General features: G+C 39.2%; 1 protein-coding gene across 2 annotated transcripts in view; it reads right to left on the reverse strand.

The window, feature by feature from the left end:
• Positions 1–14,712, reverse strand: part of INTU (inturned planar cell polarity protein) — a gene marked incomplete at both ends in the record, with an annotated part of 78,486 nt that extends 63,774 nt beyond the window's left edge. The window contains one exon of one of the 2 annotated variants that reach the window (XM_082838105.1): positions 14,624–14,712. In XM_082838105.1, the coding sequence (XP_082694231.1) occupies positions 14,624–14,712 (89 nt within the window). Of the gene's footprint in view, positions 1–5,098; positions 5,298–14,623 lie in introns of those variants that run through there. The other variant, XM_082838104.1, reaches the window with a different exon arrangement.
• Positions 14,713–25,937: the final 11,225 nt, after the last annotated feature.

The raw sequence follows: 25,937 nt of genomic DNA on the forward strand, positions 1-25,937 counted from the left end.
CAGATCTAAAAGAGCTTTAAAAAGCATCCTAAGGAATCTGGAGTTTATTTGGGAGGCCATCAAGCTTTTGAGTAGAAAAATGATTTAAAAGACTTTTCTTTTTTTAGAGCAGTTTCAGGTTCACAGCAAAACTGAGCAGAAGGTAGAGTGACTTCCCATATACTCCTTGTCCCCGCACTTGTATGGCCTCCTCCATTATCAACATCCCTCATGAGAGTGGTACATTTGTTACAATCGATGAACCTACATTGACACAACATAATCACCTCAAATCCACAACTTACATTATGGTTTACTCTCATGGTGTACAATCTATGGGTTTGGACAAATGTATAATGACATGTATCATCCACCATTATAGTATAATTATAGTATCATACAGATACATACAGTATCTGTATAGTATTATACAGATACTATATGATATTATAGTATCATATAGTAACATACAGTTCCACTGCCCTAACACAATTGTCCTAATATTTTAAATTTTGAAATAAAAGTCAAAATAGATGAAGGCCCATCAAGTTTCCCAGTATCAGGAAGATAGTTTTCGTGTTAAAGAAAAGCATGTCTTTTCTAGGTCATCTACACAAAGACTTCATTTCCAAAGAAGTAGAAATGCTTACATATTCAGCCTTTATTTTCTCTTTAAGTACTTGCCCCTTAGTATATAGGAGTCTTGAGACATCTTGTAAAACAGTAAATTATAACCAAGAATTCTCCTAATTCTGAATCCCTCAAGACCAGAGAAAACTTGAAATGAAAATGTTAACACTTTCAGGTTGTCTGACTCCTACTCTTAATCTAGTACTTATTACTCTGTACTAGGATGCCTCTCATAATAATCTGTTGAAAAAATTATTCCAACACTGTAAATGTGCTATGAATACTAACAGAATTAGTCTCATTTTCAAAAGTCTCAGTTATTTCAGGCTACATTATAAAGACATTCCATTGTAATTGAAGTGGTTGAATTCTCTGAATAACACAGTCATCAGCAAACAAACCTGAAGTATTACTGTTAGTTTTTAAATCTCGGCCTTCTCCTCCTGATCACAGGGATGACCTGGTTAAGCACATGGATATTTACTTCATTTTAGTTAGCTTCACTGGTAATATTCATGCATGTGTTTAATTCTATTTTTGATCCAAACTGCCACATTATATCTTTTTGTAGTAGGTTCTCTAAGAGAAAAATTATTTTAGAAAGCAAACTCTGGCAGCTGTATGGGAGAAAGACTGAAAACAGGAGAAATTAGAGGCACCCAAACCAGTTAGACAACTGGTGTATGGGAGACGCAAGCCCTTTAAGTAAGGCAGTGCCTGTGAGAAGCAGGAGGAGGTGGTGGGGTGGACATCAGAAAAGCAAGTCAACAGGACTGGAGACTTACTAGATCTGAGGACCTGAGTAAGAAGAGAGTGAGGTCAGCAAATGAGATGGGCAACACTAGAGGAGAAACAAGGCAGACAATGAATTCTCTTCAAACATGCTGAGCTGGAAGCATACAGAAATGCTGGCAGAGAATTACCATGTCTCATCATAAACCTAGTTACATACTATTTGACTTTTTAATCTATATAATTTGATAAAAGAAAAATTAAATTAAAAGGAAAAAGTCACGGTTCAGAGCAGGAGAGAAAAAGGAAAATATTATACTAAATTGATATTAATATATTGCATCACAACTTTGAATGAAATATTTTTATTCTTCGAGTAGCACATTCCCAAGTTAAAACCCAAGAAAAAGATAAATTTTGATATACCCATGGAATCCAGTTCAGAAATAAAAAGGTAAGAACTACATCTAGGCAACAACATGAATGAGTCTCAAAATTATTATGCTGAATAATCACAAAGAAAAAAAAATAATTACGCTGAATCCTATTTAGAAATAAAAAGGAAATCCTATTCAGAAATAAATGGAATCCTATTCAGAAATAAATCCTACTCAGAAATAAAAAGGAACGAACAACATATAGGCAACAAAATGAATGGTCTCAAAATAATTATGCTGATTAAAAGAAGCCAGACAAAAAAGGGAGTCCATACTACATACCTCTATTTTTATAAGACTCTAGAAAACACAAACTCAGCTGTCATTACAGAAAGCAGATTAGTGGTTATAAACAGTGAGGCAGGCATGAGTAGTATGAGGGAGGCACACGGGGAAACTTTTGGACGAGATGGATATGTTCATTATCTTGACGGATATATACATGTCAAAACTTATCAAAGCTTAACCGTACACTTCAAATATGTACAGTTTATTGTATGTCAATTATACTTCAGTAAAGTTGTTAAAAAAACCCAGAAAAAAAACCTTAAAGGACGTATTTTCCTTCTTCTCCAGTCATTCTTCTTATTGTCAGTGGAAGCTCCTTAGCATTTTATAGCTAAATTCTCTTTTCAAAGTATCCTTTTTTTCTCTCCATCAGTCAAGGCTTTAAAACTCACAACAATAAACAATTCACTCTGAAAAATCAAAAATTTAAGTCATAAAATGGATGACTTCGGCCAACATGAACCAATGTGGCTTCAATGAGTTGGGTAATTGTAAACCAAAGCAAAGAAAGCATGGCATTATTGCAAGTAAATGTATGATTTCTATTATTTCAACATTGAAACTAGTCAGGACTTCCCTAGTGGTGCCGTGGATAAGACTCCATGCTCCCAATGCAGGGGGCCCAGGTTCAATCCCTGGTTAAGGAACTAGATCCCTCATGCATGCCACAACAAGAGTTTGCACGCCACAACTAAAGAGCCCACACACCGCAACTAAGGAGCCCACCTGCCTCAACTACGACCCGGTGCAACCAAATAAGTAAATAAATAATTTTCTTTTTTTAATACTGAAACTAGTTAACGGTTTCCTCAACCCAACCCACCCTCCAGTATTACCTCTGAAGCTTCCACAGGAACTTGCCAATATGCCAGGTTAAGATGTACTGCACCAACCTAAAAATGTTCTCTTATAAGTCTTAAACAACCCTATTAAAAGTACTATACCAGAATTACCCTAAAGACATTTTATCTAAAAAATGATAAACTTATTAATTCTATATTGACAATCACTTGCAGCTCAAACTGGTTTTCAGTTTCAAAGCATGCAAGAAACAATGATAATTTCCAGAAAGAATATGCAGAAATTAACTAGAACCCTGAAAGTTCAGGATACTTTATGTGAATCAATAAGTAGCATAACTTCTTTAATAACCTCCATGTAGGCAATGAAAGACAATAGGCAATTCATATCTCTTAGCTTTGATGAGAAAGCTTAGGTTCGCCTCCCTATACCTTGGATCCACATGTTCCAGTGTCCTGTCCATGCTGGGAAGCCCACCTTTTGCATTGGTGACGCTGCAGCTTAGGGAAGTAAATACCATAAGGAAGAAACAGAACAGAAGGCTACCTGGTCAGTGTATATCAACTCCCATGTCCTAAACACCAAGAAGCGACAGGCATAAAATCTGAATCTTGGTAGGACTTGAAATATAGACCAGCCAAACAGTTTACAATCGAGATTTCCTGTACTTTTATTATTAGGATGATAAAGACACTGGAATATGTGGAGTGATCAGTGAATGACTGATATAGAAAGTTTAATGCCCATTTAAAAACTAAAATATTATATATATGTGTGTGTATATATATATATATATATATATATATATATATGCACACATGTATTCCAAATCACAAAATGCTTTGAAATAAGTTTTCTAACTCGAGTTCTCAGTTTGCTTATTTCCTAGAAAAAAGGACTAGTTCATTTATTCACTCATCAAAATCAATGCACCCCATTTGAAATCAGGTCTCTTAAATTTCTCCACTGACAACATTTGGCTGTGTGACCATGGGAATATTATAGATTCTCTCTGGGTTAAAAATGTGTGATTCTAAGATGTAGAGAAAGCAAGAATTTGAATCTCACACTGTCTATGGCTCCCATAGCAAGACCAAATAAGGTTCTACATAATCCATACTTCCTTCCAGCAGCCTTGCTTGATAGCCATGAATTTTGTAATTATTTTTTAAACGACCACAGTAGAAGATTGTACAAAGTATTTGATCCTTAAATTTGTTCAAGTCTTCCAGAATATAATCTGTCCTCATTAAGCCTCTAGAATATAATTAAGCAGCCATTAGTGATGGTTTTCTCCCTTGTGCTTTTAAAGATAATGATAAAAATGTTTTACATACCTATGGGTGAAAATAATTGCCAAGTAACTGATACTCCTAAATACACATTAAATACCTGTAACTGTTATTTCTAAATACACATAAAATGTCATCCTAAAAATGACTATATATGGCAGTCACTGATTGATGTTTTGGCACCAGAACCTTTTCAATGCTAGTCATTTCAAGCTACAGCTAATTACTTTGACTTTTCTAGTGCATAGCAGTAAGGGATAAATTCCTTCAAAACTGAAGTAGCATTGGGTACTGTGAATAAAAATAACTTTTTCATTATTTTTAGGGATAAGAAAGTAGAAAATAACACTTAGATATTCTGTATTTAAAAATTACATTATAACATAAAATAGAAAACAAGAAAACCATGGGAATGTATAGGAAAATACAGCAGAAATACCCCCAAAAATGCTGAGAGGTTGTTCTCGATGGTGAGGCTAGGGTGGATTTTCTTTCTTTTATATATATATTCATTTTTATAACCAGAAAAATCTACATAATTTAAATAGTTGACATAAAACGTGGAGGGTGTCACTTCACTCTAAACACTGAGGTTAAAGTCACAAAGATCATGACACCAAAGCAAGAAGACACTGGGACAGAACAGAATTTTATGAACATTCTAACAGATAGATACACTCTCATATATTACAGAATCCACCACAAAGAAGAGAACCTCCTCCTCTGAAAATCACAAAAGCCTAAAGTAACAAAGAATGGCACAGTCATTTCGTCTCACATTATCACACAATTGAAACGTGGTGCAAATAAACCCCACTTATTATAGAACCTCAAACACTCGGTCTCTACCACGCCAACACTCTCGAATTCCCCCCAGCCCACGTGTACACTCTCGAGGCAGAAGGAATGGATTTAATTGTCCCTCTTCGAGAACCTTACTCATAATCGGTACTTGTAGAGGAGTATGAACCCGAGTCGCTGACCGGATCTTCAGGATCACAATCCTCATCTTCTTCTTGTGAGGAAGGGTCTCCAGGGAGTCCCTCTGGGCTCTGACGTGAACCGCACAACGCCGGAGACGCCATCAGCAGGGACGCAGCAGCTACAAGTAGGGTAATTCAAATCTCGCAGCTACTGCTTACCGGGGCCGCCATGTTGCCTCCGCTCGGGAAGGGGTAGGGGACACGTGACCACCAATCCTCAGCTTCAATTGGTGGCAGCTCAGGTTGCCAGGGAGACGAGGAAGCTTCCCTGAGAGAACCGAGATGACTGAAAGGAGCCAAGGAACTCGAATTTCCAGGAGGGTATCCTGGAGGAATGGAAGAAGCTGAAACTTAACCATTTCCGCTCTCCTAAACACTCCTTTGGAGCAGCGTAACTTATTAAAACTGGCGGAGGCCCACTGTTTTGTTTTCTTGCAGTTTGCACTTTGTTTCTACGCTGAACAGCTGTCCAAAACCTTAGAGGCGCTCTGCCTGAGTTTCCCTTGAGGTAAAGAAAGCTACCCTTTACTTCTCCATACGCGCAAGGAATGGACGCCTTTAAGCAATGCCTTCTAGGTGTTGATGTAAATACGCGCCATTGTTTCTTTGGTTTTCTTATTGTTTCGCAGTGGCAAACATTTTAACAGTTCTCCCAAGCAGATGTTGTAGAGGTGCTTCAAACTGGTGCCCATATTGTGAAATCTACTGCGTGTTCATTTTCTAACTGAAAATTTTATAATTTGATGAAGTGTTATCACTGAAGTTGGAAGTGTAAACAGATAAAATTTACCTGTCATTTGCGAATACCTACATCAAATATTTTTTGTAAGTACAAAATAATAGCTAGCATTTATTGAGATTCAGCCATTGTTCTAATTACTTGTTCTATTCATATGTATATAAATATATAAACTAAATATCTCTATATTAAAATAAGGAAACTGAAACTTAGAGAGTTTATTCATCTTGTTAATGGTCACATGGCTAGCGGGCATCAAAGCCAACAGAGAACTGAACTTAAGTCATTAACCACTAGATTATATTTACTCCTCAGGATTCAGTAATTCAACTATTAGAGATCTATTTTAAGAAAATAAGGGCTATGTGGGGCTTCCCTGGTGGTGCAGTGGTTGGGAGTCCGCCTGCTGATGCAGGGGACGCGGGTTCGGGCCCCGTGCCGCGGAGCGGCTGGGCCAGTGAGCCATGGCCGCTGGGCCTGCGCGTCTAAAGGATATAAATAAAATTTATAAAATTTGTAAAAGTGATAAGCTGAAAGCAATCTAAATATTCAACAATAGGGGAAAAGTTAAATACACCTTTATGTATAAAGTATGATGAATATTATGATATGAATAGAAATGTTTTCAAAGAGTAATGCATGGGGAAATATTCCTATTGTAGCAGGTAAGAGAAGGATATAATGTTATTTTATGATCTCAAAGGATGGGTGCTGGGGATTCAACTTAAACTACATGGGTAGATGGTAGAGACTGAAAGGTGAATGGGCAGCTTATAACATATAGTGTCCTATGATAAATACAGAGTTCTACTGGAATACCCAAAGGGAAACAAACTAGGGCATGTGGGGCCACAGCAGATTTCTCAGAGGAAGGCTTAACTTACGGGATATTATGTTCCAAACAGAGAAGAGTAGTGAAGATGAGGAAGATGAGTCACCCCATGGCCCAGAGAGATATATGCATGAAGAACTCAAAAGAACCTGGGCAGTAGCCATCAAATATTTAAACTTTCAAGCTGCAATTTAGTTTCATTTGTCACATTAAACTACGTATTTGAATATCCTAAGTTTTACGGTTTTATTTGTATTAATTTCTAAATTTGCTTTTTTATAACTGTAAACTAGCTATTGAATTTTATTTTGTAGTTTATTTGTATTAATTTATAAAATTGTTTTTATCTTAATATAAGAGCTATAAAGCACAGAGCTTATGCCTGTTTATTTAAAATTATAGTAAAGTTTGTCATCCCTGGAAATCTGCAAGAGTCTTTCCTGAAAAGAGAGGTCCATATACCGCTCAAAGTAGAGAACAGGGGACTAGTTCATAAATGGTAAAGGAGGTTCTTGAGGTGGCAGGAGGATATGGCACCCTAGGAACAGATGGAGGGCTGTGACCTTGCTTAACACCTCTTCCCTGAAGCTGATACCCAAAGGAGGGTGCCGGTGTGGATGCTGACTTGCCAGTTTCACTCAGGAAGCTGAGGCAGTCTCCATGTGATGGTGTTTATTTTCTCTGGTAAGTAGAAGGCAACCTTGCCAGCTAAAAGTGATGGAGAAAGTAATGGGGTCAGAAGCCTGAAGACAGTGGAACCAGGAAGGAAGAGAAACAAATATTTCCATCAGTATTGAGGTCCCCCCCGAAAATACGTATTACTTTTAAAATCAGAGATACTATTATTTTAAAAGGTGGAATCACTAATAGTTATGTTTCACGTTAAAACATACATACTTATTCTCACCACAATCCCTAAGATTCCATTCTAAAATTAAAATGCTTTAGGCACCTCTTTAATACTTAGCCTTTCATCATTTTAAAAGAAACTTATTGGAAGTAAAAAAAGAAAAAAGACATTTTAAATTTTAACAAAACTCCACATTTTCTTACTATAAATAACACTTCTTTTTTTTCTATAAGTATCTAATAATTTCATACCCTGCTCATAAGTCTCAATGCCACCCCATTAAACAGAGAATAAAATCCAACCTGTGTAGTCTCTTAAAAAAACTTTCCAATTCTACAAATAATTGAGCACCAAGTAGGAATCAGAGGCCTTATTTCCTGCTATGCATTAATTAAGTTAATCAAGTGTGTCCAACTTGCTAATCAAAATATCTTACCTGAGGTGCTTGTTAAACATACAGACTTTAGGGTCCTGCCCCACTTCAACAGGATCAGAACCTCCAGGGGAGGGGCCTGGAAATCCCTATTTTAAAAAGTAACCCCAGTGATCCTCAAAGGCAAACTTGGGAAACACTGCCCTTAGCCTTACCTCAGTTCTATGCTTCATACCTGTAAGTCCCACTGACCATTTCGCAAACAGGCTGGAACCCACTCCCACTTCCTGGTTTTAAGCCTGGCAGGCAGACCTCTCCCTGCCTCAGCACCCATCTCTGCAAGCTTCACTTTTCCTACCTGCGACTTAGGATATTGGTACCTCTTTCACGGGACTGTTTGGAATCCAGTGAGTTAATGCACGTAAAATACCTAGCATACAAAGTGTCAAAAAACATTAGCTATTCTGTGGATCATTTACTCACACAGTTCCCTGTCTGTGGAGCACTGCTTATCCGAAACACTACATTTTCCTTCAAGTCCCAATTTAAGCTGTACCTTTTCCAAGAAGTCTTCCCAGACTCTTTTCCTACCTTATAGTAAGAATTCCTCTTTCCATCTTCCCCTCATAACATATCCCATAAAGTTCTGGTATAATTAACTGCCAGTCTGCCTAGTATCTAAACTATTTAGGAATGTGTCTATCGTTGCTACCAAATGACAACTCCTAGAAGACATGGCTTTTTTTTTTTTTTCAGTCTTTTATCTTACACAAAGTTGAACCAGAGCAAGAAGTGCCACATAAAAGTATATCTTTTAAGAAATGTCCTTGGGACTTCCCCGGTGCTCCAGGGGTTAAGAATCTGCTCTTCTACTGCAGGGGGCTCCAGTTTGATCCCTGGTCGGAGAACTAAGATCCCGCATGCCGCGCAGTGCGGCCAAAAAAAAAAAAAAAAAATGTCCTTTCACACTAGATAAACCTCTGAGTTATGTCGACTTTATTTCCGTATGTTTAATGAGCAAAATTCCTCCCCTGCCCCCAGAAAAAGTTACACCTTTGCTTGATCTTTCACAAAAGAAGAAATAATAGCAATCATTTTAAATTCATAATTAAATTTTCAGGGTATGGTAATCTGATTTCCAGATTTCTAACTTTATATATCATATTTATACTAACTAAATTAATATTTGATACCCTTAGATATACTGGAGAGGATGAAGAAAGGAAAAGAATAAAATGCCATTTTCAGGAGCTTTATAAGAATACTGACTTTGTCTGTCTGTTTCATAATTATCAATTGCAGGAAAATTTAAAAGATTGAGACCGGAGTATATTCTTTTTTTGGGGGGGGGGGGCTGCACAGCATGGCTTGTAGGATCTCAGTTCCCCGACCAGGGATTGAACTCTGGGCCATAGCAGTGAAAGCCCAGAATCCTAACCATTAGGCCACCAGGGTACTTCCAGGCCAGGGTATATTCTTATTTTCTATTTTCTACTACACAAATGGCCAGCCGTCTTCTGAGGCCCACATACGTTTAGTTTAATATATATGAGACATAAGGTCCTTATTTCCATTGATTACCATCTCAATTAGGCAAACAATACAATTCTGACATTAAATACACCAGATAAGAGCATAATTAAATATTTAGTATCTTTAGCAGGTTCAAGAGCTCTTTCCTAAATAGTAATATAAGCTAGCAATGAGAACCAAATGAAAACAGGGCCACAGGAGGTCATGTCCATTAAGAAAACTTTAATTGCAAGGTAAGAAATTCATGTCACAGAGTTTTGTTAGAAACTAATTCATAGTGCCTTAATTGTGCACATAGAAATAATAATTCATGAACTATGTAGTAATACTGACCACTGCAGTCATTTTAAAATCATGAATAATTAATTTGGTAGACTCAGCAAAATAGCATTTTAAAAACAGACTTCATAATGTGGAATTTTTCAAATTTGGGATAGAGTCATAATATATAAGAATAACATTTTGGCAATCTTATGTTTATAGAACTGCATTATGATTGAAAATTCTCATTTTCCTATATAAAAATTGAATTACCCGTAAAAATGTATGGAACTTGTTCTAAGATCATGCATGCTGCATTTGAACAATAACGGAATATAGATGAGAATCCAGAGGCAAATGTAAAAGTAACTAAAGTAAATGGCACAGAACTTAAGCCCCAAACCCAATTCATTTACTCTTACTTATCCTCATCTTATATTTTCATTTACAAGTTCTAACAAATTTGGTAAACTGTTCTACTGCCATAGATCAGTAGTTGTGAACCAAAAGGAAGGAAGGGCTCCTTAAAACAGGAATACACAGCAGCAAAAATCGTTGATGCCTGACAATCTGATGATGAAGAAAAAAGTAGGACACACATGAGATTTACAAAAACCATAGTTTATAAATTAGTGTCAAGCGGCCTCAGAAGCACCTAAAAGAACCCCACTATGTTTGTCAAACTCTACAGTAATTTGATAACCACTATGAAAATGCTTGATAATCCGTAAGTGGCAGGCATTCCCCAGTCAGAGGAGCCAGGTTCTCATCCTGATTCTGTCACTAATAACCAAGTGACCGGGAACAAGATCAGTGTCTTCATCTGAAGACAGCAATAATAGTCCCTGCCTACTATACAGGCTTGCTAAGAACCAACTGAGATAACCTTTGTTTTTTGTTTTTATTTTTGTTTTTGTGGCACGCGGGCCTCTCACTGTTGTGGCCTCTCCCTTTGCGAAGCACAGGCTCTGGATGCGGAGACTCCGGACGCGCAGGCTCACCGGCCATGGCTCACGGGCCCAGCCGCTCCGCGGCATGTGGGATCTTCCCGGACCGGGGCACGAACCCGTGTCCCCTGCATTGGCAGGTGGACTCTCAACCACTGCGCCACCAGGGAAGCCCTGAGATAACCTTTGAAATCTGATGTCTTACACGTTAGGAACCAGAGCAGTGTGTGATATATACCATATTTTCAAAGAGCTTTGATTTTATTATTTATTTTAGATCTTACTTTTTGAGTTTAAAAGGATATTTTATTCATCAGGAATTTTATCTAATGGGGCACCCCTTTACCCCTGAGAGTTTTGGATATTTGAGGTATTTAAAATATGCTTATTCTGCTGTTGCCAAAAGCATGAAGTTTAGGTCATCAAACATTTTAAGAGACTCGCCTTTAGCTCACTTTCTCTGCTGGCTTAGGTGTCAAAATGTCGGCACTCTAGCCTGGACCAGAAGCATACATTAGCCTTTAGGCTCTGGGCAAAAGTCACTTAGCTGAATCTTCTCAGAGCCTTTAGGAATAGCTGTCTTTTTGGGTTTTGTTTTAATTCTTTTAGGACAGTTGTAAATATAATCCCTTCTGTTTCAGAGAACTTTACTTTGATAGAGCACTTAAATAACACCTGAAATTCACATCGCCATCCTGTGAGGTGGGTATTATCCCTTTTTATTATAGAATGAACAGGAAAATATAGACAAGTTAAACCTTGCCAAATCCCACAACTATGCAGTATGCAACAGAATAGGACTCCAAGGGAATGATTAAATTGCAGTAACCTAGTGCATAAATTTTTGAAAACTCTTTGCAAAATTCTAATGAGTGCTAATATGATTATTTGAGTACTTCCTATAATCAAGACTGACACAAATATTTGTTGATTTACTTAAGTAAAAATAACTGAGAAATGCAATACTGAAGTTTTCTCTGACTCAGACAACCTATATGTAACTTTTTAATCAAAAAGTAGGATAGGACTTCCCTGGTGGCGCAGTGGTTGAGAATCTGCCTGCCAATGTAGGGGACATGGATTCGAGGCCTGGTCTGGGAAGATCCCACATGCTGGGGAGCGGCTGGGCCCATGAGCCATGGCCGCTGAGCCTGCGCGTCTGGAGCCTGTGCCCCGCAACAAGAGAGGCCACAACAGTGAGAGGCCTGCGCACTGCGATGAAGAGTGGCCCCTGCTCGCCGCAACTAGAGAAAGCCCTCGCACAGAAACGAAGACCCAACACAGCCACAAATAAATAAATAAATAATTTAAAAATAAACGAAGTAGGATAGCTGAATATTTTTAGCTGAGCTATTGTTATTTTAATATTGACATATTTTGAAGCTAACACCTCATGCAGAGAAAAATGTGCAACTTTGCTTCAGTTTTGGTTTGGCTGAAGTATCTTTTTCAAGAGCACAGCAATTTAATGCTAACACCTCATGCAGAGAAAAATTTGCAACTTTGCTTCAGTTTTGGTTTGGCTGGAGTATCTTTTTCAAGAGCACAGCAGTTTAATGCTTTATATTTTGAAAACCATATTTACAATGGAAATATACAAGTAATTAAAAAATAAACACTCATAAGGGTTATCCTTTAAAGTAAGATGTAAAAATAGAATAGTCTGCTATTCTTTCTTGTCTATAAATGTTCTGTGGCTCAAGGCTACCGGTCTCTTTAATGTAATTGCCAAAATTTTGTGGATATCTTACAAGGGATGTTTTAAAGGAAAAACATGAAAATGTTGTAAAACTGGCGTAAAAAAAATAGGCCATGCACTGGTCTAGAGCCTAAGAACTATGATGAGTAGGTGAGTGTAGTTTAAAGGTTATCTGTTTTCTCTAATTTCTATTATATTATGTCTCAACAAACCTTTACATATATGAGCAAAAGGCATTTAATTAAATATGAACTTGTGTGAAAATCTATCTTAATGAAATGAAACAGAAACCTCTACAGATGTTTCCAATTTTTTAATAAGTGTGTTTGAAAACATTAAACAGTAAATAACCACTGATAAAAATAATGCATTGCAAAAGCAAAAAGATTTTCACATATTGTTAAAAATAGAGAATTGTAGCCATCATACTGACTGAAGTTTCAGATTCCATTGGTTCCCATAGCATGTAGGTGCAGTTATTTGTAATTCAGATAAAGTAGCTTTTCATATACTGAGCAGGTTTATTCCAGAAACACTCCACTACTTACTTCTGAAATAATCATCTCAGTTTTGATGGCTGTAGTTTAAACATATTCTTTTGTCCTGGTTCATTCAGACAGGTTTGTGCTTTGGATGTGAAACCCTGCAGGGTTAATCAGTTTGGAATTTTTTGGCACCTGACATTTAAAACATGAAGAAATTCTGTTGCATCAGGGTTTTAAGCATTTAAAACAAACACCCCTCCCAGCTTTATCAAAGTCATGCTGTGAATGAGTTTCTAGTTAATAAATTGGGGGATTATTCATGGACTCTAATTGTTTCAAATGCAGGGAGAACTGTCTTTGGGAATTTAGCAGAATCCCCATTTAGCTGCTCATTTGATAATATTTTATCGTATATGGCAGGGGCTCTCTTGGGGAGAGAGGGGAAGGAAACCAACTGTGGAAAATTGCAGGTTTCAGAAGACAGTTTTTAAACTGAAGAGACGGGATTTCTTCCTTGCACACTTCCAACAGGACAGGATTGTATAAGCCTTTAAATGTCATTCTTTACTAAGTTCATTTTTTCTATTTACGTACTAAGCCATTTTTTCCATTTATGCCTTTATTTCCTCAGAATCGAATACCATTGTCTAATACTTTTAAATCCATAAGCATTATCCAAATTTCTCATTTCCAACCTTATCTTTGGCTAACAGAATAAGTAAAACAGGATACTATTTATTTATAGGCTAAAAATGTTGAATATTGTTTTTTTCCTTCAAAATATTGCTTTTTCTTCAAATACAGAAATGTCTTTCTTCTCTATTCACACTTCCAACACAACAGGATTTCTACAGCTCATATGGTTTTGTACAAAGACTTAAAAGAGTCACTTGAAACGTTTACAGATGAGAGAACTCACATAAGCCTCCCCCGACAGATATTTACCAAGCGCCACTTACTCTTGCAAGAGATACTTCTGACATATTTCTAAGCGAGTTTTTCCCAGATACATATTATGAAGGCCAGGCTCTCTTAGAGTCAAAGCAGCATTAAGCTGCCTGGCGTTTCAACCATCCTCTCTTAATCTTAAAATGGAAATAGAATTTGCTCTCCATGTGGATTCTTAGTTCTTTTTCTTCCATAAACCTCTAACAGTTACCATGGGGTTTAATATTTGTTAGTCTATTTTCCATAAAGTATAAGGTTCGACAGAGTAAATTAATACAGTAGCAGTTTACGGCAAGTTGGGATTCTCATCCTTCTGAGAGGCACTCCTAAATCTCTTTAGTGTAGTTACGTGTGTGGATGCGCACGCGTGACTGTACGTGAGTGTGTGCTTGGGGAGGGGGATAGAATTTAGATTTGTTAAAAAGTGCCTCCTTCTAATTCCAATCACAGCCCCAATCCAAACAAACCTCTCAGTTCGTTTTCCTGGAGAAAGTCTAGAGGTGTTTAAAACACAGCTTTGCTTAATTGTTCCATGTCTTCTAGAGAAGGTGGTGTTCTCTGCAGTGGGATGGGTAACCCCGTCCCGCGCGGGGCCAGCCTCTGAGCTATCAGAGCGGGTGAATCCCGAGCGTCCGATTCTGGAAAGGGCGGAGGGCAGGTCCCGACTACCCTCCCGCGGCGAGCACCGCCCCAAGGAGAATCCCAAACGAGACTTTCGCCGCAAGATGCCCGAAAGAAAGGTCGCCCCTCCCCTCGCCCTCATCCCCGGGAACTGAGGGCTGCCTTTTCCCGGATCCCCCGGCCCAGCACTGACCTGTGGAAGAGGACGCGCTGCACAGAGTCCAGGTCCTCCAGGTTCCGGGCGGCAGGTTTGGGGATGCTGGACCTGCCCACCTGAAACATGCCCACTTGAGACTCGGCGGCAAGGGCGCACAACAAGTAACAGGCGCAGAGGACGGCGAGGTCTCACCCCCGGCGCCCGTGGCGCCGCCTGCTTCCGGCACGGCTCAGGCCGCCGCCGGGAAACCGAGAGCTGAAGGAAAAGTCGGCCAGCTTCGGTCGCGCAGAGACCTGGGACTGAAGGGCGGCGGTGTCAGCAACCGCCCTCCCTCTCCTTCGCCCTCGGGCCGAGCCGCGCGGATCTCGGAAACCCCGCGGCCGGCGGCCCGGCTACCTTGGCGCCGCAGGACCGGGACAGGTGGGCGCTCTGTTGGCCGCCACCCCGCCGGGGCTGGCCCAGTTCAGAGTGCCCCTCTTCCACGGCTGGGCGCTCCCCCCGCCTCTCCAACTTGGTCGAGCGCTCAGCAGGGTCCCGGGGGCCCGCGGCGAGCCGTCGAGCGCCTCCAGCCCGGCCGCCCGAAGCCGCGCTCTTTCGCCGCCTAGTGCTCTTCACTCTTCCTTCTGGGCTGCAAGGCTGTTCCAGGCGAGGGACACCGGTGTCCAGGCACCGCCCCCAGCAAAGGAAGCTACCACGTGCAGCCTGGAGGGCCACGAACAAGAGTGGAGGGGGTACTGGGGGGCTCCGAGGCCCCGGCGCTCCGCGGAAGGCCAGGAAAGGAGCAAGAGAGGCGAGCTGGGCGTCCGTTATTGGTGGGAATTTAAATGCTGACCAGAAAGGCCATTTACATTCATTCATCCAGGTAAACATATACGTATTGATTACTTGCTATGTGCCAAGCTGAGTTTTAGTCTTTGGAGATAACAACGATAAATAAGAAGTGGTGGCTGACCTGCCTAGTGTGGACGCTTTATTTTCGTTTGGGGCTCTATTCGCTTTAAAAACATACTTGACGCTAGAATATAACACAGGAGAAAATCTAGATGACCTTGGGTATGGTGATGACTTTTAAAATATGACACCAAAAAGCTCAGTCTACGAGAGAAATAATTGATAAACTGGATTTCATTAAAATTAAAAACTCCGCTGCGAAGATGCTTGATTATCTTGATGATAATGAGAAAACAAGCCACAGGCTGGGAGAAAATAGATGCCAAAGACATTTGAAAAAAGACTGTTATCCAAAGTATACACAGAACTCTTCAAATTCAATAAGAAAAGGAACAACCTGATTTTTTAAAATGGGCAAAAAACCTGAACAGACACCTCACCAAAGAAGATATTCAGATGGCCAACAAGATATGAAAGGATGCTCCACATCATATGTCATTAGGGAATTGCAAATTAACACAAGGAGATACCACTACACATCCGTTAGAATGGCTGAAATCCAAACACTGGCAACACCATGCTGGTGAGGATGTGGAACTCTCATTTACTGCTGATGGGAATGCAAAATGGTACAGCCACTTTGGAAGACAGCTTGGCAGTTTCGTACAGAATTAAACATACTTTTACCATACAATCCAGCAGTCACATTCCTTGGTATTTATCAAATGGGTTGAAAATTTATGTTCACACAAAAGCCTGCACAAAGATGTTCATAGATGCTTTATTCATAATTGCCAAAACTGGGAAGCAAACAAGGTGTTCTTCTTCGGTAGGTGAATAGATAAATAAACTGTGTATATGCAGACAATGGAATATTATCTACTGCTAAAAATAAACGAGCTGTCAAGCCATGAAAAGACATAGAGGAACATTAAGTGAAAGAAGCCAATATGAAAAGGTAACATAATTTATAATTCCAACTATACGGCATTCTGGAAAAGGCAAAACTATGCAGACAGTAAAAAGATTGGTGTTTGCCTGTGGAGGGAATGAATAGGCAGAGCACAGAGGATTTTTAGGGCAGTGAAAAGTATTCTGTAGGATACTATAATGGTGGACAAATGGAGAGCAGACTGGAAAATGTAGTTTGAGTTGTAAGGTACTACTGGTTGTAGATGACAGATATAAAGAGTAATAGATTAATTTTAAAATGTAGGATTATTAGATGGGATTTAGCTATTCATTGTAGGATTTCCAAATGTCATTGTTGTAGGACATTTCTCTTGGGTCAGTTTCTTGAATCCTGGCTGCCAGTGTTCTGGGAGCCAAGTGGGTGAAGAGGGTGATTAATGAGGGTCTCATCTCTTAATATACATAGACTTTGACCTATTACTTCTTTTCTTTTTTTAAAAAAGTAAATCTATTTATTTATTTATTTTTGGCTGTGTTGGGTCTTCGTTGCTGTGTGCGGGCTTTTCTCCAGTTGCGGCGAGCGGGGACTACTCTTTGCTGCAGTGTGTGGGCTTCTCATTGAGGCGGCTTCTCTTGTTGCGGAGCACGGGCTCTAGGCACGCGGGCTTCAGTAGTTGTGGTGCGTGGGCTTAGTTGCTCCGTGACATGTGTGATCTTCCCGGACCAGGGCTCAAACCCGTGTCCTGTGCATTGGCAGGCGGATTCTCAACCGCTGTGCCACCAGGGAAGCCCCTTACCTAGCACTTCTGTTTTCAGTAAGGTACCTCACCACTGCCCTACACTCTGCCTGGTGTCCTTGAGTCCAAGAGTTTCAAGAAACTGAAAATGTTTATATCTTTTGATTCAGAAATTAATCCCAGGGAAATGGTAAAAAATGTAGATCATGATGTTTATCCCAGTATGTTATCATAGCAAATATATTAAAAGTATAAATATCCAAAATTAGTGTAATACTTAAGTAGGTTAAAGTCCACTCATACAGTGAACTAATATGTATTTATTAAAATGCAGTTTAAATAGAAAGCTTAATGGCGTTCAGTTAGGAAACTGGATGCTTATTCACCAAATCTTAAAAATGACTGCATCTGGAAGTAGAAATGAGTGATTTTTATCTTCTCCTTTATTCTTTTATGTTTTTTTTCAAAATTTAAAACAATATGTATTACTTTTAGAATCAGGATGTATTCAAATATAAATATGTAAAAAGAATAATTTGAAGTTGGCATTCTGCACATGAAAACTTTCAATTATTATGTATTATAATTTCCATTCTCAGATGTACATAAGTGGTTTTGCAACATGTTGTATCATTTAAGGATACATGGGTAGCCTGCTTTTTAAAGAAAGCCCATTACAAATATTTTATATACAGAAGTTATTTTGTAACTATTTCAGGTAATTACTATTTCGCCTTAAGTGTTCATTAATTTATCTTTTGTTTGAAATGATTAGATAACTTTTCCTTCTGACTTTAAATTTTGTGAAAACCCATGATATTATAGATCACTATTCAGTTGTGTTTTCATAATAATCTGGATTTTACATGTGTCATATTTTCATAAGGTGAGATATACCTATAAGCTACTTGTTTGCCCTTAAAAGCAAAAAGCCTACTCTGGCTGATGGAAGAAGAGGAAGTTAGAGAGATCTGCATGAGAAAAACGTACAGGACATCACTGGTTTGGAGATGGAGAGGGCTATGTGAGAAGGGCCTCTAAAAGCAGAAAGTGGTCCGTGACTGCCTGTCTGCAAAGAAATGGAGAGCTCAGTTCTACAACTGCAAAAAGCTAAATTCTGCCAACAACCTGAACAAGCTTGGGAGAGTGTTTTTCCTCAGACCCTTCAGTTAAGATCTTAGCCCCACTGAAACATTGATTTTGCCTTTATGAGACCCTAAGCAGAGAATCTAGTGGAGCCCTCCTGGACTTGTGACCTATGGTATGGTAAGCTAATAAGTGGGTGTTGTTTAAGGCCGCTACATTTGTGGTATTTTTTATGCAGGAACTGTTTGCATAATAGAAAACTAATACAGACTGTCTTCAAGTTTGGTTATGGGAAACTGTTTATGGAACCAGCTGGTCCTGTGGGTGGGAATCTCTCTAACTGTGCTTGGCAGCTCTGATGCAGGCATGGTTTCCAAGACACCACACTCTTCTGGCCCTAAAGTCATATTGCATTGTCTGGTGCCTCTTCCTTCTCACAAACTCCCCCAGGCACATAGTAACTGCCTTCAAACATCCGAAAGGCCATCACGTAGAACAGAAACTGCTTTACCCAGTACAGCTTCTGAGGTCAAAATTAGGACAAGTGGACTTTTTTATACGAAGGCAGATTTATACTTTATACCACAACTTGGGTTCCTTGGGAAACTGACTTTAAGGAAGTTTATCAGGAAGTGCTGTTGGAGTCAACAGCTGTGGGGAGAGTGAAGGGACCAGGATTGAGCAGAGTGAAAAGCTGAATGGTAGTGCAGTCTCAACAAAGGCCTCAGCCAATCCCATGGGCTTGATATGGGATGACCCTGCAGAGCTGTCCTGAGTTGAGGCAAGAGGGACAGGCCTTTGTATCTTCTTATCATTTCAACCTAGAAAAGAGGTGTAATGTTGGGCAAAGTGACTCTCTTCAGCTGAGGACAGTTCCTGAAGAGAGACTCAGCTGAAAGCCTCACCTGTCAACATTCCCAGCAGGATGGGGAAGGGATGCCTCCCTCATAAAAGGGGCAGGGAGGGTGCGGCGAAGAGGGATTGGAGTGGTACATCATGGCATTTAATGCAATACAAAAGAAGACTCACTAGCCTGCTGAGGCTCTCCGTCATTGAAGGAGTTTATCCACAGAGGTTTCAGGACCTGGCAAGGATGCTGCACAGTGGAATCCAGTATTGCACAGAAAAATGAAGTGGAGTGTGAGTGTCTGGAGAATTTCCAAAACGCTTTTCCTTCTCTAACATTTCTGGTTGCTTCAGCACTGCTCTACCCTTGCAGCTTTGAGGTGGTGGCCGTTCGTGGACTCTGCTTTAGGAAAAAGGTAACAATGTGAAAGCATGGAGTGGAGTCTTAATAATTTACTGCCCTTCACACATCAGACCTGATTTTGTCCTTCTACCTCCCAGGACAATACATATATAGGATGTCTACTTTTTTTTTTTTTTTTTTTGCGCGGTACGCGGGCCTCTCACTGCTGTGGCCTCTCCCGTTGCGGAGCACAGGCTCCGGACGCGCAGGCTCAGCGGCCATGGCTCAGGGGCCCATCCGCGGCATGTGGGATCTTCCCGGACCGGGGCACGAACCCGTGTCCCCTGCATCGGCAGGCGGACTCTCAACCACTGCGCCACCAGGGAAGCCCTACATTTTTTTAAATTATAGAAGTATCTTGATCTAGTCTTTACTCTACACCTAGAGAGGTAATCCTTCAGTTTTCTTTCAGTTTCTTATCTTTTAGGGGGGTTCTTTTAGCCTAAAGGTAGATTGAAGTTATTATCAATAATCTGGAGGATTTCATTTATTAAGGTGCTCCTTTGCGAAGAATTTGAGGATCCACCATTGCACCAGCAAATGGAACCGAAAACAGACCTCGAACAGCCTTGACCACAAAAGACACCAGAGCGATGGGTTCCCCAGCAGGGGCAAGTTGTAATAAGTGGGAGGAGTGAGGGAGGCTGAGAGGATTGAGGAAGAGAAATAGGACTTCTGAGTACACACCAGCCTATGTAATATAGGTAGTAAATAAATATTTTGGACCCTATGGACTCTAAATATGTTTAAGATTGAATTCTGGTACGATTGTGTTCTTTCTGCTAATGATCTATGCCTGTTTGTATGCTCTTCCAGACACTGAAGGGGCACAATGACAAGGTTATAACAATTTAGCATTTCTGACTTTTTCTCATGTATATTTATTTAACAATGATTTAATGAGTACTCTTAAATGCATTCCTGTGTTATCATTAAAAGAGCTTTTAAAACCCTCTATCACTTGGTTCCTGTTCCATCTTCCTAACCAGTGGGGGCATCTTGTTTGATTTTAAGCCTCCCATAAGGCCAGGGACGCTGGTCACTTCCTCAGGAATTGGCTCTCAGCTCTGACCCTCCAGATTCTGCCCTGTCTCAGGATCTTCCCACTGCTGTCCCACTGACACTTAACATGAGCGTCTAATACCCCCATGATCTGATATCTTATTGATACACCCTTGCCATTACCCAGGCCACTGAACCTACATTCAGGCTTTTTCATCCTAATATTTAATAAATGTGTAGAGTGATGGATACATAGGTAAATAGATGATTGATAGATAGAATGATAGGCAGAGAGGTGGATAAAATTTTATTTGCCTGGATCTAAATTCTTTCTGTGTGTAAATCCTTAGAACAAAATAGGGGGAAGGGCTCTTCCACCAACTCCTCTCCCTGGCATGTACCAGCTTCTTCAGGAGCCGGGATCAGTTGAGTGGCATAGAGACCACTGGTAACACCCCTAAATTTTTGAGTTGGAAGATACAACTCAATCATAGAATACAGGAACGTGTTTTGAACACTCTCTTGGATTCTGTGTGATTGTGTGAGCTGCTGATAATAATGCAGTTTAATAATGGACTGTATCACCTTCACTGAACCTTTGAGGGCATCACAGAGATAAAAATGAGGCAAGCCATAAGCATGTGTAAGAACCTGTGTGAGAGGTGGGAATAGACAGAAGAGCTACAAAGCCCCTGTGCCTTTGTTAAGTACCTTTCAGTCTGACATGGTCCAAATATAAACAATGACATAATGCAGTGATAAAAATAAGGATGATGCATCCACATAAATGAGCATTAAGGACATGAGATGAAACCTGAAAGGAAATAAGGCAATGGCTGCACAGAACGTCCGTGTTCTGACCTCAGTGGACTAAATGGAATTTAGAACACTTAAACAGATGTTTCCTATAAGGGAAAGACAGCACAATTTATTTAAGGTTATTACATCTGGCTCATATTTATTTGGGGGACATATATGAATGAGGACATACAGAAATGATGCATAATCTGTTTTATCATTCAAAAAGTCTTTCATGAGATTTCCAGTGTTACAATGGGGTAGAGTGATGAGGAGGGTAGACTACTTAAAAGGTGTAAAGAATAATATTAGAAACATAAAACAAGAAGTCTCTGGGAAGAGAATTGTGAACAGTAGGGGCCTCCAAAACCAAAGCTAGGGCTGGATAGGTTTAACAATTTATAAATAATGGAAAGCAGGCATGGGCAATGTCATTTTTATACTTGAAGATATCACTTGTCACTAAACTATCTTGGGAATTCTAATTACTGTGGGATAAACTATAAGAAGAACTTGATAACTATATGAATGGACAAAAAAAATTGGATTAGGGTTTACAGTTTGGGTTTAGGATTAGGATTACAGTTTGGAAAGAATGGCCAGGGAATGTGATTTATTAATTGTTTTTTGATTTTTTTTATTTTGAAAAATGCCAAACCTACAGAAAAGTTGGAAGACCAGTACAATGAACACTCATATGCTTTTCACTTAGAATTAATCAATTAGCATTTTTCCACATTCATACTCTGTTTTCCCAAATCATTTGAAAATAAGTTGCAGACAGATGTTGCTTTATTCCTAATACTTTAGGACATTTTCTTACATAACTTCAATACCATTATTGATATACCAACAAGCATTATCTATTAAAAAAAGTTATATTTTCAAATTTCCAAATTGTTCAATAATATTTCAATAGCTTTGTAAAAAAAAAGGAGCTAATCAATTACTATTTGTTGCATTTAGTTATCAGGTCTCTTTAATATTTGATCTTGAACACACTATCAGTCTTTTTTGGTGGGGGTCTTGACTTTACATTTATGAAGAGTCCAAGTCAGTTGTTTTGTAGAATGGTCCACAATTTGGATTTATCTTAGTTTTCTTATGACTGATTTCAGATTAAGCATTTTATATGAATACTTATTGCTTTCAGTGCATGGCATTGGAAGGCTGATACTGTCAATTTGCCTCATCATTGCTGATGTAAAGTTTAAACATTTCGTTAAGGTGAAGCTTGTCAGATTTCTCCTCTATAAAAGTAACTCTTTCCATTTGCAATCAATAAACAATCTCTGGAATGATGTCAAGGTTGTATTCCCCAACAACTTTTTAACCAAGAGTTTTGGCATTCATTGATGATCCGTATTTATTTTCTCATTCTTTCATTGCTTCTTCATGTATTAGCTGGCATTCTTCTGTAAAGACGAACTCCCTCCATCACCCTTTTAAAGGATTACTGTGGTATTGTGGATTCTTTTTATATTTAATGTGTTATAATCCATTCCATAACTATTCTTTTTGGTGCTCAAATTTTTCTAGCTCCTGTGTGCCTTTGAATGTCTTCATCTGTTTTTAAGGTTTCCCTTGTTTTCTGATATCATAAGTTATGCCAGATTCACCTGTACTTTCCCTGCTCCAAATTCATAATCAGCCATTTATCAAAGGAGTCTTTTTTTTTTTTTTTTTTTACTAGGGGAATAGTATTTAGACACCTAGATCTAGGTGCTGGTTCTCTCATGTTTCTGTACATCTTATGAGTGATGCAGTAACTGCCCTTTGTTCTGAACTGTCTTTTCAAAGATGTTTGCGTAGTTAGTGAACAGCCTTAGAAGATAGAGAAAATGTCTCCCTCCAGAGCCAAGGACAGGTTTGTTTACTGTCCAGTATAATAAAGACAATGTCTCCCTCTGGGGCAAATGTCAGACAGCCTTCCCATTCTACAAGATTCCAGTTCCCTAAGTTCAGGGTCCTTCTGTTACAGAACCCACTGCATGTCCAGACATCACCTGGCCCTTTTCACACTGCCCTGGGGAACTGGGGTTTGGGAGCTGTCACAAATAATACTAATCTGGTGACTGCTATTTCCATGAATAATAAAGCCCTTTGTTGCTGACCCAGAAGTTCCTTGTGTTCTGCTAGCATTCATGAAACTCTGGCTTGTTGGGTTGCAAGTGGAATAAAATCTCAGACCCCGAACAGTTTTTGACACTGAGAAATAGGTGTGTTCACTTATTCTATGCCCTTACAGTGGAGAGAACTAGAAAACGTATTTTTTAAAAAACATATTTTGATATACTAATATCTCCTATTCCAGAACAATGCCCCAAGGTTCTTTTTTTTTTTTTTTTACATCTTTATTGGAGTATAATTGCTTTACAATGGTGTGTTAGTTTCTGCTTTATAACAAAGTGAATCAGTTATACATATATATATGTTCCCATGTCTCTTCCCTCTTGCGTCTCCCTCCCTCCCAACAAGGTTCTTCCTCTCCATTATTTATATCTCTTTTCTCCCACAGAGAACCTCAGTTCCCAAAATATCAACATATTCATTCCTTTGCTCTTTCTTATAATTCACATAAATTTTAATTAGAATTATTATGCCAAGGCCACTACCAAAGCCAAATCTTCTAAGTAAAGTTCAATATTGGTTTGCAGTTCTTTTTGTCCTTTGAGTATGTCACACTAAGGATACAGTCAGATTACTGTACTTTAAAGATACTTTTTAATTCTTTTTCTGTAATTATGTTATCAATTCGATACATAGTTAGGTCCTTTTGTTTTTATTAAAATCCAACTTTAGAGCTACAGAATACTCAGTTGTGTGGATGTTCGATAACTTATTCAACCGGCTTCTATGGATGGCCAATTAGATCATTCCTTATTTTTGCTATTATCAGTAATGCCACATTGTATAAACTTTTGTTTGTAGGTTTATCTTCAGGGTAAATTCCAAGAAGTGAGAATGCTGGAACAAAGAATAAGTGCATGTACAGTTCTGGTAGATATTGCCAGTCTCCACTGAATGGATTATACCATTTTGCACTACCAACTACCTGGAAAGTTTGAGAATGCCTGTTTCTCCATAGTTCCAAGTGTGTAGTGAAAAGCTCCTGAATTTTAGCCAGTATGAGAGGTAAAAACAATGGCAAGTATCTTGTATTTCTCTTATTATAAGTGAAATTTTTCATCTTTTTGTATATGTAAGGGTATTTATCTTTTTTTTAAACTGTCTGCTCCTGTCTTCCCGTTTCTCTATTGGGATTTTGGTTTCTTTTCTCTCCCTCTTAATTTTTTAAAAACCTTTTGCCCTTACAGTTTTATACTGAGGAATAATCAACATATGATAAATTGCACACATTAAAAATACACAATTTTTGAGCTTTAACATATGTAATGAACATACCGATTCCTTCCAGTTTTCCTTGAATCCTTTGTAATCCATCTCTTTTTCCTCCCTCACTCCCATCCCTAAGCAAACACTGACCTCTTTTCTGTCGTTACAGATACATATTCTACCAGATTTCCCATTTATTCAATATTCTGAGGTTTCCCCACTTTGGCTGGGGGCAATAAACTCTTTCCAGTACTGTGTACACTCTGAGATTTGTTCCATCTGCTCCTTTCCAGTGGTTCTTTCTCTGGCCTCAGGAGCTTCCTTCACATGCGTGTTCTTACCAGTGCTTAGCTGACTCAATAGGAGTCCTCTTTAGCTCTCTAGCTGCACAGCTCTCCTCTCTGAGCATCTTTCCTCTCTCTTGTGCTCTGCTGCACTCTAACCTCCCCCAAATTCTAACTCTGTCTCCTCAACTCAGTGGAGACAGCCTGGCTTTGAGTTCTTCCACCCTTCTGCTGTGGCCTGTAAACTCTCTCCAGGCAGTAATCTGGGGCCATCAAAGGCATGGCTTCATTTGTTTTGCTTCTCTCAAGGATTATGCCGAGCTGCCTGTGATCCAGTGTCTAAAAACAATTCTTTCATGTGTTTTGTTTGCTTTTTCAGTTGTTTAAGATGGGAGAGTAATCTAGTCTCTGCTACTCCGTTATGGTCATGGTTTTCATGATGGGGACTTCCCCCCCCCTTAGTTTTTATGATTATTTTACATGTTAGATCTGCCCTTTATGTATGATATCTGTTCAAATATTTTCTTCTAGTTTGTCATTTATCCTTTGACTTTGCTTATGGTGTTTTGCCTTTTTGTTCATGCAAAATATTTTTCTCTTTGTGCAATCAAATTTATTTAACATCATTTGTTGCATCTGGATTTCAAATCATTTTTAGAAACCTTTTCCTATGCTCAGATTATAAAGGGATTTACCTAATTTTTCTACTATTTTTTATTTTTTTTTAAGAAGATGTTGGGGGTAGGAGTTTATTAATTAATTAATATATTTTTGCTGTGTTGGGTCTTCGTTTCTGTGCGAGGGCTTTCTCTAGTTGTGACAAGCGGGGGCCACTCTTCATCACGGTGTGTGGGCCTCTCACTATCGCGGCCTCTCGTTGCGGAGCACAGGCTCCAGACACACAGGGTCAGTAGTTGCGGCTCACGGGCCTATTTGCTTCGTGGTATGTGGGATCCTCCCCGACCAGGGCTCGAACCCGTGTCCCCTGCATTAGCAGGCAGATTTCTCAACCACTGCGCCACCAGGGAAGCCCTTTTCTACTATTTTTATGGTTT

The sequence above is a fragment of the Leucopleurus acutus genome, assembly GCF_964270905.1.
Source record: "Leucopleurus acutus genome assembly, chromosome: 4".
NCBI classification, from domain to species: domain Eukaryota; kingdom Metazoa; phylum Chordata; class Mammalia; order Artiodactyla; family Delphinidae; genus Leucopleurus; species Leucopleurus acutus.